The sequence below is a fragment of the Taurulus bubalis genome (assembly GCF_910589615.1).
Source record: "Taurulus bubalis genome assembly, chromosome: 10".
Lineage (NCBI taxonomy): Eukaryota > Metazoa > Chordata > Actinopteri > Perciformes > Cottidae > Taurulus > Taurulus bubalis.
The window spans coordinates 11665838-11678027 of NC_136598.1; the positions used below are offsets into that span (position 1 = coordinate 11665838).

The 12190-nt window shown below is 45.8% G+C and overlaps 1 protein-coding gene across 2 annotated transcripts; it reads left to right on the forward strand.

Annotated features, from left to right (window-relative positions):
- The first annotated feature begins 1601 nt into the window (after positions 1-1601).
- On the forward strand, positions 1602-11821 carry tgfb1a (transforming growth factor, beta 1a). Of its 2 annotated transcripts, XM_079224559.1 has the most exons (8): positions 1602-1789; positions 2206-3270; positions 7858-8142; positions 8278-8373; positions 8453-8512; positions 8848-8998; positions 10375-10485; positions 10605-11821. In XM_079224559.1, the coding sequence occupies exons 2-8, from the start codon at positions 2940-2942 to the stop codon at positions 10624-10626; spliced, it is 1056 nt and encodes a 351-aa protein (XP_079080685.1). In that variant the 5' UTR covers positions 1602-1789; positions 2206-2939; the 3' UTR covers positions 10627-11821. The 2 variants fall into 2 exon arrangements, with proteins under 2 accessions (XP_079080685.1, XP_079080684.1); XM_079224558.1 differs by having other exon boundaries at positions 8278-8512.
- Positions 11822-12190: the final 369 nt, after the last annotated feature.

Here is a 12190-nt window from a genome sequence, read left to right on the forward strand (position 1 = left end):
GCTCACGCAGACCACGTCAATAGCCATGTTTGATATCCCAGCATTAAAGAAATCCTCATATTTGCCAAGAAACATCGATTTTCGGTTATTTCTTATGAATTTTTCACAAGAGGCGCCCAAACACTCACTGTCGAGGATACACCTGAGTCGGGATACACCTGACTTTAGAGTGGTTCTTCTAGCGGATGTTAGCACATAGCTAGCGGCTTCAGAAAAGGCAAGGATTTTTATTTAAAAAAACAATTATTTCTCATCATCATAATTTTCACTTTTCATCTTCGTTTTTTTTATTCTTCATAATGACGCTTGTTGTTGGATGTGCTCGTAAGTGTCTTGGAAATATGTCATACAGCGTGAAAAAGAAAAGAATAAAACAACTTCAACTCAGAGCCCTAGTTATTTTATCTCTGAAAATGATACAGAAGGAAGTTGTGTAATTTACCTTTCTCTACCCTAAATACTGTTATAATAGTTGTGTGCATTGGTAATGCACAATTACTTTGTGAGAAAATAACATATGTTGATCAGAAAAAGACTTGAAGTTGATGTCAACCCCCAAAGTTGAGCTCATCAGAACGCTTTCAAAGACTGTACCGGCTTTGGCCACCAGGCGGCAGCACACACACATCAAAGCTCCCACAGACCAACACACACACACACACACACACACACACACACACACACACACACACACACACACACACACACACACACACACACACACACACACACACAGCGATAGTAATAGTTTTTGACGGTTGAATGCCTCACTCATAATAGTCTCACCATGGTATAATTAAAGGTAATGGTTAAGGTGAATGGAAGACAATAAACAACATGGGGAAGCACTGTTGGGCAAATCCTAATGAAAAAAACCCCACCAAAGCCTGAATACTATGTCCATTTACTGTCTTTACTTCCCCATTGAATCCTCCCTCAGACAGGAACAAAGCCATTAAAACTATACCCAGGTTGTTTTAGTCTAGCCCTCCTTTTGCAAATACACAATCCAACCTCTAAAAAAGCACCCATATGTATAGGTCCGTGCACCGCACGGTCCAGCCCTGTTGGCATCTCCATCCCTCTCCAAATTCACCCTTCTACTTTTAGACACGCCGGCCCCAAGTGGCACGGATCCCTGGCCTGGCAGGCTACCGGCCATTCACAGCCACCAGGTAAATATGGCGGTCAGTTGGCAGGACACCGGTGCCATGCAGGGCAGACTGGCCGGAGAATGTGAGAGAGCCGATGCCCTCTAAAGTCAGTCATATTCAGGGTGTTCGGCTCCTGGCTTCCTGCTGTGGACAGAAGGCAGGCAGACAGCTCTGTTGCACAGCAGATGTTTGACGCTGAGGCCGTTACCCTCATTTCCTGGGCGGAGAGCTCCTCGCTCTATTAGACGAGTAACAGGAACCAGAAGAAAAAAAAGAAGAGTTAGAGAGAGAGAGGGAGAGAGAGAGAGAGAGAGAGAGAGGGAGTGCAAGAGAAAAGCTAGCTGAGCTCCCACAAATCACTTTGTCACCAGCAAGCTCTGACAAGCACCAGGAAAGAGAGCGAGAGAGAGAGAGAGAGAGAGAGAGAGAGAGAGAGTTAAATAGAGGTGCGAATAGGGGAGTCGTGTCAGAGGAGACTCAGGAGGGGAAGGTGTGAAGGAACTACAGAGGGCATAAAAGGAGGCGACACCGATGGATGGATAGAGGACTCTCAGAACAGCGTGAGGGACTGGATTGCTGCTGCTGCTGCTGCTGCTGCTGCTGCTGTGGATGATATACGCTCAGTTAAAGAGAAGGTGTGTCAAACTTTCCTTACACGAGGACAGTGAAATAGCTGCTCTCTTCTCAGGCTCGATAAACCGATATAGACACAGTTATAGCTGCTCTGCGTGTGTGTGTGTGTGTTTGTGAGAGAGTGTGTGTGAAGTATAGGCATGAGTCGGAGGCGTATAAAGCATTTTCTGGTGAACTGCAGCTGTGCACAGATCACATGCTGTTATTGCTATACAAAAAAAAGAGGTAGTCCTGCGGGGACATTTTCTTGATGGCTTGCATCAAGTTGGTAAGATTTCAAAATCCTGGATGATCACCTGACTCTAAGCCCCTGGGGTCATCTGATCAAACTTCAAAATAGGTCGTTTGTTGTTTTTTTTGTTCACTTCAAGCACAGGATGTAATCGTTGCTGTTTTTCTCTTCCCTTGCCACATTTAGAGAGGGCCTACTTGACATCACGTCCATGTGCCGGCCAGCCCTGTGTGATCGGTGAAGAAACCTTGTGGGTCAAGGAGGACAGGAAGCAGTGTCAACTGAAACGCCCCAGACTCCGATATTAAGTACGTTAAACTCTGCCAGAAGCACTCTTTTTTTTTGTTATTATATTTTGCTGAGTGTTACTCGAGCTCCCTTCACATTCGCTCTGCTGCTCTCCGAGGACTTGTAAAAAGGAGACACGTGGATGTTTAAAATACTCTGCTTCAAGTGAGACGGGATTCGGACGGGTTGGTGGATTGTGGACTCGTTGAGGGCCTTCTGAGTCTTTGGGTGTTGCTGTCTGTGTGCGCCTTTGTCCGGGCTGGGGCTCTGTTTGCGCTTGACAGCTCCGCTCCGGGCCTCATTTCAGTGTCTTGGACGTCATCGCGTTACCTGTGCGGCTGAGTCACTAGACGTCTGTCCGCCCACTGGGAGATTCTCTCCATCCATCCATCCACCCAAACGAGACACAAGTGACAGCGGTGGCACCAGTAGTCCTGAACTCTGCAGGCTTTCCACACTGCTTTATTTGTTCTACTGGTGTGTAAACACCTCGCGTCACTCACACCTCCCTCAGCATCCCCCCCCTCACACACACCCTCCTCCGGTTGGAGGCCAGAGGCGAGAGAAAAGGTGAGGGAGGATTCGCAGAGAACCAGAGCCTGCAAGCGATCGCAGACGGTCGGATCGACACCATGAAGCTGGCGTTCTTGGCCCTCATGGCCGTGTACGCTGTGGGCAACGTGAGCGGCATGTCCACGTGTAAGACGCTGGACCTGGAGATGGTGAAAAAGAAGCGCATCGAGGCCATCAGGAGTCAGATCCTCAGCAAACTGCGCTTGCCGAAAGCGCCTGAGCCGGATCAGGCGGGAGACGAGGAGGAGATCCCGACCAGCCTGCTGTCCCTGTACAACAGCACCAAGGAGCTGCTGAGGGAGCAGCAGACCGAGGTCCTGACGGACATCTCCACGGAGCAGGAGGAGGAGGAGTACTTCGCCAAGGTGCTGCACAAGTTCAACATGACCGGTGAGTAGATACACCCGTCATGTATCATTGTCAAGAATGAGGGAAATTGCTGATGGCTTAACTGCAGCCCTAAGAATGTCGAGTAATAGTGATTTATGCTCCTACATTTACAGGCACTAGCTGTTCAAGACACACACACACAAAGAATGTTTAGATTTAGAAAATTGGTTGTTCTTCAGATCTCACATGAATAAAGACAAAACAAAATCAAACCAAAAGACGGTCAAAGTCACATTTTGTTGACTCACAATCCTTTGGCATTGTACGTTTTTGCGACTCGCAGGACAAGTGTAATAGTATATTGAGTGATCCTTATTGAAAGTTACGTGGCATAATGAAAAGGGAAAAAGGCAAGAAAGTCCACTGAGGGGCGGATTGGAGGGCTGGTGATTTGGTCAAACAGGCCTAACCCTTTCACCCAGTCGACCGCTGTTGGTGTCCCATCTGAAGACTTTACACTTGTTGCTTAAAGTTAGGTCACTGCTAAGGCTGTTTATTTTTGCTAGCTACGTGGTTTCTGTTGTTATTTTACATAATTATTGTTCCAAAAACGTGATCCCTTTTTATAACCTCAACCAAGTAGTTTTGTGGTCTAAACCTAACCAACCGTCACACAACATCAATCACGTTTATTTGTGGAAACTGGGTTGAAATCCTGCATATACAAACCTCAACGAAGGTGCTGGCATTTAGAGGCTACATCCCAAATTAATCAGCATTCGCCCGAGGGGATGGGGTCAACTCCGATCTCATCAATAAATTCCCTCCAACGTGTGTTACCCCTTCTGATCTCCGCCCAACATCTTCAGGAGTTCAGAGATCACAGGCGATACACGTTAGCAGGGCCACGTGTTGCCGTTCCTGGTATCTGCAGCATTTTTTACTGCTTTATTAGCACTGTTTGTTTGGCCAAATGATTTATGGCTTTAATCCAGCAAGGACTCCCAAACTGTGATGATAAACAGACTTTTTTCTTTCTTTTGGTTTCTTTGCTCCATTGTTCTCTACATGTCTGTACTCCTCACCCTATCAGGCAGGCTTTCACACTATCCCTCTTTTATCCACCACTTCAAAAGAGAGACTTGAGTGGATGGACGCTCAGGAGTGTGCAGACCAAACGGAGAAGAAAGGAACTTTCAAAATGAAGGGGCATGAGTTTTGTTCTGCTTAGAGAGATCTAAAAAAAAAAACAGGAGAGAATCAAGGGAAACATTTGATGAGAGAAGACATGAAATGCACTCCTTAACCCTCTCTCTCTCTCTCTCTCTCTCTCTCTCCTTCACCCTCTCTCTCTCTCTCTCTCTCTCTCTCTCTCTCTCTCTTTCTCTCTCTCTCTCTCTCTTTCTCTCTCTCTCTCTCTCTCTCTCTCTCTCTCTCTCTCTCTCTCTCTCTCTCTAAGGGATTGGGGGTTTCCTGTAATTTGAGCACCGGGTTCTCCCCCTGCTTATCCTGTCACTTGTCCTCCATCATATCTCTTTCTGCCTGACCATTTTCCATTTAATTCCCATATGTCTCCGCCCTTGATTACCCGTCTCTCTCTCTCTCTCTCTCTCTCTCTCTCTCTCTCTCTCCTCTGTGTTTCCGGAGCGTATTATCAGTGTGTTTGCAGCGTGTTTGTGACGGGGCAGCTTGGCAGGAAGGAAGGCAAAGCCGATGGCCACTGAGATCTCGGGTGACTCAGGTCCGGTGCAAGCGGTGCCCATGGGGAGCATGTGCTTCCTACCTCTGTGGAATGCCAGAGAACACCCATCCACTGTCTTAACCCTCAGCACGGCTCCTTGAAAAAAACACACGGGGAAAGCCAAGTGTGCGAGTGGATGTGTGCAGGACCAGCGAGAAGTGTTTTGCAATTATTAGAAAAACACACACACACACACACACACACACACACACACACACACACACACACACACACACACACACACACACAGGAGGTTGTAGGTGACAATCCAGCTTCTGTGAATTTAAAGACAGAGGAGTGTGTGTGAGCACAGCAATTAAACAAGAAGCCAAGTGGAGAACAACTTAAAAATGTTTTATACATTCATTAACACATATTCGTCACCTCAATTTGTGGTTATTTTTTAGTGGACGACTCACACTTTCCTGATTCCCTTATTTGTGTGCATTTTAGAAACTTAATAGTGTTTGCCTCCGTCGTGGTAATTGCGTGGCGGATTAGGCTGGATTACCTTCGGTAAATTAGCAGTCACGTCCCGCCATTGAAGGCCCACACAAGTTCCCCCCACCTCCCAGTTTGGAAGCTGGCCACTTTGCGCCCCACTCGGGAGGGAAACGAGTTCACAGAGTATTTGTTTTATTCTTGAGTAAATGAAGCGATGAAGAAGAGTGGCACCGTGGGGGTCGGGACGGTGTGTGTTAAAAACAGGGCGAGGTGGGGGAAGCCAGGCATCGAGCGGGCTGTGGGAGGGTGGAGCCCAGCGTGTATATGGAGGAGGCAGGTATTTAGCTTGTTGCTGGAATCTGGTTCCTCCCACTGGTAATTACAGAGCTGCCTCCTGGCCTGTCACAACAGCTGTCCCCCGGCTTACCTGCGGATAGGCCTTGATTCAACACACAAATCCCCCCCACACCCATGTTAGTGCGCAGGACAGGGTGCTGTCTTTTACCCCTATACCTGGAATAGCGAGGCCCAGGGAAGAAACTCTGTTGATCAGATGATAGGGGACTTGATTGGAAAGTAGAAGTGAGGCTGCAGACAATGTGCTTCTTAGAGGAAGTGACTTAATTTCCTGTTCGGTAAACACTTCTCCAACCCGTCACACATTTATCTCGGTTTCACTCAAACGAGCCGGAGATGGTGACTTTCCCTTCGCAAGGAGTCACTTGGTACAGCGATGGCGGTTCGCTTCTCCTCTTCTTCTCTGTGTTTCCATCCGAGCGCTCACAACCAAACATTTGACTTTGCTCTGGGTGGGACCAGCAGCATGTCATCTCATTTCCCCATTACTAGCACACGCCAGCGCTCTCTTTTTCAGTTTCACTTTGGCCCCACTAGCTAAGCAACAACACAGATGCCGATCTGTGTCGTGTAAGTGATACACCAGGCGGCCGTGACACGGAGGATCCCGGCTCAGGCAGGCGTTCTTGCTCCTGTCAAAGAGTAATTCCCGGACTTTGAGTGCAGAGAATCCCGGCTTTGGCAGGCTGAGGCAGAGTGGAAGGTTTGGGCCTGCGCCAGGTCCCAGTCTCCAGGTCACATCTCCAATTTCTCTGCACACCCTTCCACCCCTTCACAACTCTGAGTTAAATTCATATGAGTACATTCTTAACTTTACTGTTTTTCTTTTACATCCCCCTCCTCCTCCCCTTCTTCTACACCTCCTCTCACTCTCTGTTTTTTACGGCATTTCACTCTCGATCATCTTCCCTCCCATCCTCCACTTATCTTTGTACGTCCCCGTCCAACTTAATCCTTTTGCTATGTAACGCTGGTAGATTTATGCCGTTAAAGCCTTCAGTAGCTTGGCTCTGTTTCCCATCAGCCTCTGCAGGGGGAATGTTCCCGCTGTCACGATACAGACCCGGCTCGGGGAATACAAGTTGCAAATATGGGCAGCAGTACTGTAAGAAAACAAAACGATCTCTATGGTCAACTGTACAGCAGCTGGAATAGATGAATGTTTGGCTGCAGTAAAGATTAGTGAGTAACACTGTGATTCTGGCTTTTACCTTTTATTAGTGTTTGTGTGGAATTCTGGATTAGTTTGTTGATGAAGAGCAGAGTCACAAACATCCCAGAGCTTACATTTTGCAGCGGAGTGTGTGCAACTAAAATAAAGTAAATAAATGTAGTGTAATGCAGAAAAAAACATTCGATCTTGCAACATGTAATTCCTGACCTCATCGTTTCACTTCTACTATTGCTTCCATACAATCAGTTATATAAAAAGAAAACCAACTACAAACTAACAGCAGGACAACATTTCATAACATTTTAGAAAACTGCTGCTATCGTTCCTTCTTTGCGGGTGGTGTCGAACAATAGTTAGCCGTCTGAAGGGGTCACCGAGTGCTATATGGTCCTTAAACATCTATTGGATTAAATCTAAAGTGGTGAAACAAGAACGTTTTGTCTATCATATGTTCTTGTGCCAAGATAAAGTGAAAGAAAAGGAATTTACTGTATAGAGCGTAACTGTGGCCTGAAAAATATAAATAACATACCAGTTCTCCATCACCTCTCCATTTGTCGTACAAAAAAACCTCTCAGTACTGCCCCTGCTTTTTTCTCAACCACACTAGATTTCTCCTTTGATCAGGAACCTGAAGGAAAACAGGGTGTGTAGGGTGAGGAGAGAAATTGCACAGGTGTACTTGTGTGTGTGTGTGCCCTATTGGAACATGTGAACTACATTTCCCATTCAAAGTAGTGCATTTATGCACAAGGTTGTGGCATTATATTATATGACAGGGTCAGTTACTGATGTGTTTTCCAGTTTTATCTCTCACATGATGGCATATTGTGCCTCGATGCATCCCAAAACTCAAGATAAATTATTGCTTGTCCAAAAGATGTTTTTGTGAAATCTCCCTAATAAGTAATTGTTTCATATATTCCCACAGCAAAAAACGACACAGGGACCACCAAGGCCTCCAAAAGTATCCCGATGTTCTTCAACATCTCGCAGATACGGGAAAGTGTAGGAGATTACCGCCTGCTGACCAGCGCCGAGCTACGGATGCTCATCAAGCAAACCACGATAGCGTCTGAGCAGCGGGTGGAGCTGTACCAGGGCCTGGGGGCGTCGCCCCGCTATCTCGCTTCCCGCTTCGTCACCAACCTGTGGAAAGACAAATGGCTGTCCTTCGATGTCACTGAGACCCTGCAGAACTGGCTCAAAGGGACCGGTGAGATAGACAAGCTTTGTTTATTGATCTGGTGCCACAATCACCTCGTGCAATTTCCAGACGATATTTAACTTCACGGTTAAAGTAACCAACCAGTTTCCAATTTTTCATTGTTGTACATTTCTGTCTCACCAGAGGATGAGCAGGGTTTCCAACTTCGACTGTTCTGTGAATGCGGCCAGTCAGGTGTCGACAGTAGCTTCAGCTTTGCCATCTCTGGGATCGAGACTGGTAGGGGAGACACAGGATTGTTACAAATGATGACAAAGCAACCACCCTACATCCTGACCATGTCCATCCCTCAGAACAGCAGCAGCCACCTCACCTCACGCAAAAAACGCTCCACGGAGACAACGGACACCTGCACAGCGTAAGCGATCCTGCAAAACATCACTCTTTTCAGTTATTTTATTGACATTATCAAAGCTGCGGTGGGCAACCGAACTATTTGGCAGCGTTAAAATGCAGAAACAGGTCAAATGCTACTGCTGAGTACCCACTCAGCAACTCGTAGCTGTATGATAAATGTCTGTGTTTGCACATGCGCCCCTCATTTCACTGACACAAGGCACAAGCCCACACTGTCACTAACTGCACTCCCTGAAGAAATACTCTCTGAAAATATACCTTCCACCGCATCTATCTCTTAAGCCGTCTCCTAACACTGTTTCACTAAAGATGGCTCCCCCGTTTTCTCATGTGCAGCCAGACGGAGACCTGCTGCGTACGAAGCTTGTACATCGATTTCAGGAAAGATCTGGGCTGGAAGTGGATACATAAGCCAACAGGCTACAATGCCAATTACTGCATGGGGTCCTGCACCTACATCTGGAATGCTGAAAACAAATATTCTCAGGTATGGTACAACAACACCTCACTGTAGTGCATCTGAATACATGGCTGAATAAGCCACAGTCATGTAAGGTTCGGCACCTCAGACCCTAAGCGTTCTCACAACTGGATTTTCTGCCCCTCTGGCAACTTGAGGTTTTGATTCACCGACCAGTAGGGTGGAACACGTCAAGTAATAAAGTCTGTGTTGTGTTGAGTCATGCCTTAACTGCTCCTGCTGAACTGATTATCAATTAGTTGTCCAATCATTTCAGTCAAACATGCAGTGTTTCCAGCTCCTCAAATGGGATATTTTATATTTGGAAGGAACTTTTTTTAGACTATACAATTAATTTATTAATTAATTTAAAAAATAGACAGTAATGACAGGAATCATTACTTGCAGGCTCAATACCAATAATATAACACTTTGACTGTTGAGCTCAGAGTAGAGCGTCTGCTCCTTCATGTCATAAAGGGGCAGCTGAGCGGGTTCGGCATCTGATCAGGATCCCAATGATCCCAACTGATAAAAGGCCCCGGGGGACACCCAAAACATGCAGGAGAGTTTATATATCTTGTCCATCTCGGGAACACCTCGGGGCCCCCAGTTAAAGCTGGAAATGGAAAACGTTACTGGGGACAGGGATGTCTAGAACACCCTGACAAGCCAGCTGCCCTTTACCCGGTCCCTGAATAAGTAGAAGATATTGAATGAATGGACTTTGACTGACACTAAAACCACTTTGTTCCAGACTGAAATATCCTGACCACTACAGAATGGATTACCATGAAATGTTGTATCAAACAATTAAGAAATGTTTTAATGTACACATTATAAAGGTGCTAAGTACGAGATTGGGAGCATTTATATTGCCTCACAACGGCTCGCAGCTAACATGCTAACAGTGCTAGCAGGGCAAACTACGACGAACGTGCTGACAGAACAAACAATGTTTTCCTGAGGGGGAACCGGACAGCGTTATCGCCTTTAACCGCTGTATTAGAGCAGAGAGGCGTCCATGAACTAGCTAATGTGGCTGGGCCAGCTATGTACCGTAAACAAAGCAAAGAGAAGCTCGGATTACAACACACTCAGAGGGAGAGCGACTTCCTTTATCTGCTCAGGTAGACGTTACACTATATGTTTACGTGGACAATAACTGTGTGCTGCTCTATTATTGCACTGGATATCAAATGGAACACCTTTTTAATTGACATTTACAAAGATTGTTCAAGAAGCAACACTTTGTGACTAATACCTGGCTCCCAGCAAAAAGCACTCTCGTAACTCGAACCCATAAATCCACTGTCTTTTACAGCTGCTTTTCACCTCGCGCTGGTGAATTATGAGCTGATTTCTCTGTTTTCATGTCTTTCCCCTCATATAATTCTTAACAGATTTTGGCCCTGTACAAGCATCACAACCCAGGAGCCTCTGCCCAGCCTTGCTGTGTTCCCCAGGCACTGGAGCCACTGCCAATCCTCTACTACGTGGGCAGGCAACACAAGGTATCTATACAGCCGCAAAGTCCCCTTCATTCTTGGGTGATATGTTTACAGAACATTTGACGTGAAAGAAATACTTTGGCAGATGATTAATCACACTACTGTTGATTTTTCACTTGCAGGTGGAGCAGCTGTCCAATATGATCGTGAAGTCCTGCAAGTGCAGCTAAAAATACGGCACGGAACACTGCTCTGCCCGCCGCTCGAACGCACACTTAAGAGATGTGATCGAGAGCACGGGGGAGGGCCAGGAGTATGTGACGGAGGTAAAGGGGAAGCGAATGATGTGGAACCAAATATTTGAAGTCATCGGGATCTTTGAGGTCACCAACATTCCTCCTGCAGAAACTCTACCTTTATCACACACATCACGCCATGGACTGTTTCATATAGATATTAAAGATATCATTTTCTATGTGTATATACTTTCCTCTTGCAGTAGTAAAAATATCTGTCTTGAAATGATTTTTTTTATTTGTTGGAGGGACAGATCTGTAAAGAAGTGTATATAAATGTGTTAGTTTGAAATGAGAAAGGATTAAAATAAATATGATTTATAACCCCTCGTCCCAAAAAAATTCAAACGAAATAAAAGGTGAATAAGGATGCCAAAGGACATGGGGACCAAAATGACCTTGATGGAAGAACACTTTCGTTTTCACAGTTGATTGTCTGGGACTTTTGTTATTTCCATATGACCTTCGTAATGAGGTCCCAGTTAAAGGTGCTAAAAGTCCCAAATATGGAAAACAGTGGCGGTTGTTCCTGGAACGATAACGCCACAGGTGTTTTTGGAGAGGAGAGCAGGGGACAGTCCAACCTGGGGAAACTCCCTCTGACTGAGGTGCTGGAGCTGTCAGCCAACTGAGCGGCGCTTCACACGAACCATTCTCCTCCTTGTTTGTTTTTTCAACCCACGTGATTTATACGCTGCTTTGTCTTGTTCTCATTGCTGTAATGCCAGTTTGTCCTTATGAAGCCTCCCGTGCTGTCAAAGAACATGAGTAATATCAGGGGATGTGAGAGTGATGACACCGTGGTTTTTTTGCAGGGTGAGGGTCAGGGGATGTGGCTGTGGTGTCGGTTTTAGGGAAGCCGTTGAGACTCAATACACACATTTGCTGTTTGTTTTGTAAAGTAGGGGCAACATTTTTATTTGTACTCTCATCTGAAGTGTGATGCTTTTTGCACAACTCAAGAAACAACCCAAAACGTTATAGTGCACTTACCATTTGAAATTTGCATTTGTACATATTTTAACAATTTGAAATAAACATTGTTAAATTATCACGTCAGAGTGGAAGATTTCTGTGAGTAAAATAAAACCACATGCGCTGTTTCCACTTGTCAGAGCGCTGTGTTGTGAAGGTGTGTGTGTGTGTGTGTGTGTGTGTGTGTGTGTGTGTGTTGCACTTGTCGGTGCATGCAAGCGCAGAGAGAACATTTTACGAAATGAGTACAAACACCTATAAAGCGTGTTGTGGATGTGATATCGTGAGCAGTTTTGTCTTATTTATTACATGAAAACATGAATTAAATGTTTTATTTAGTTACTTTTTTTTGGGGTGGGTGGGTGGGGGGGTGGGGGGAGGAGGGCTGTGAACATGTTAACTAACACCTCCTATATGACTCTTCTTCTTAAAGAGACAGTTCACCCCAAAATCCAAAACGCATATTTTTTCTCTCATGTCTCGATCCATGTATCAAC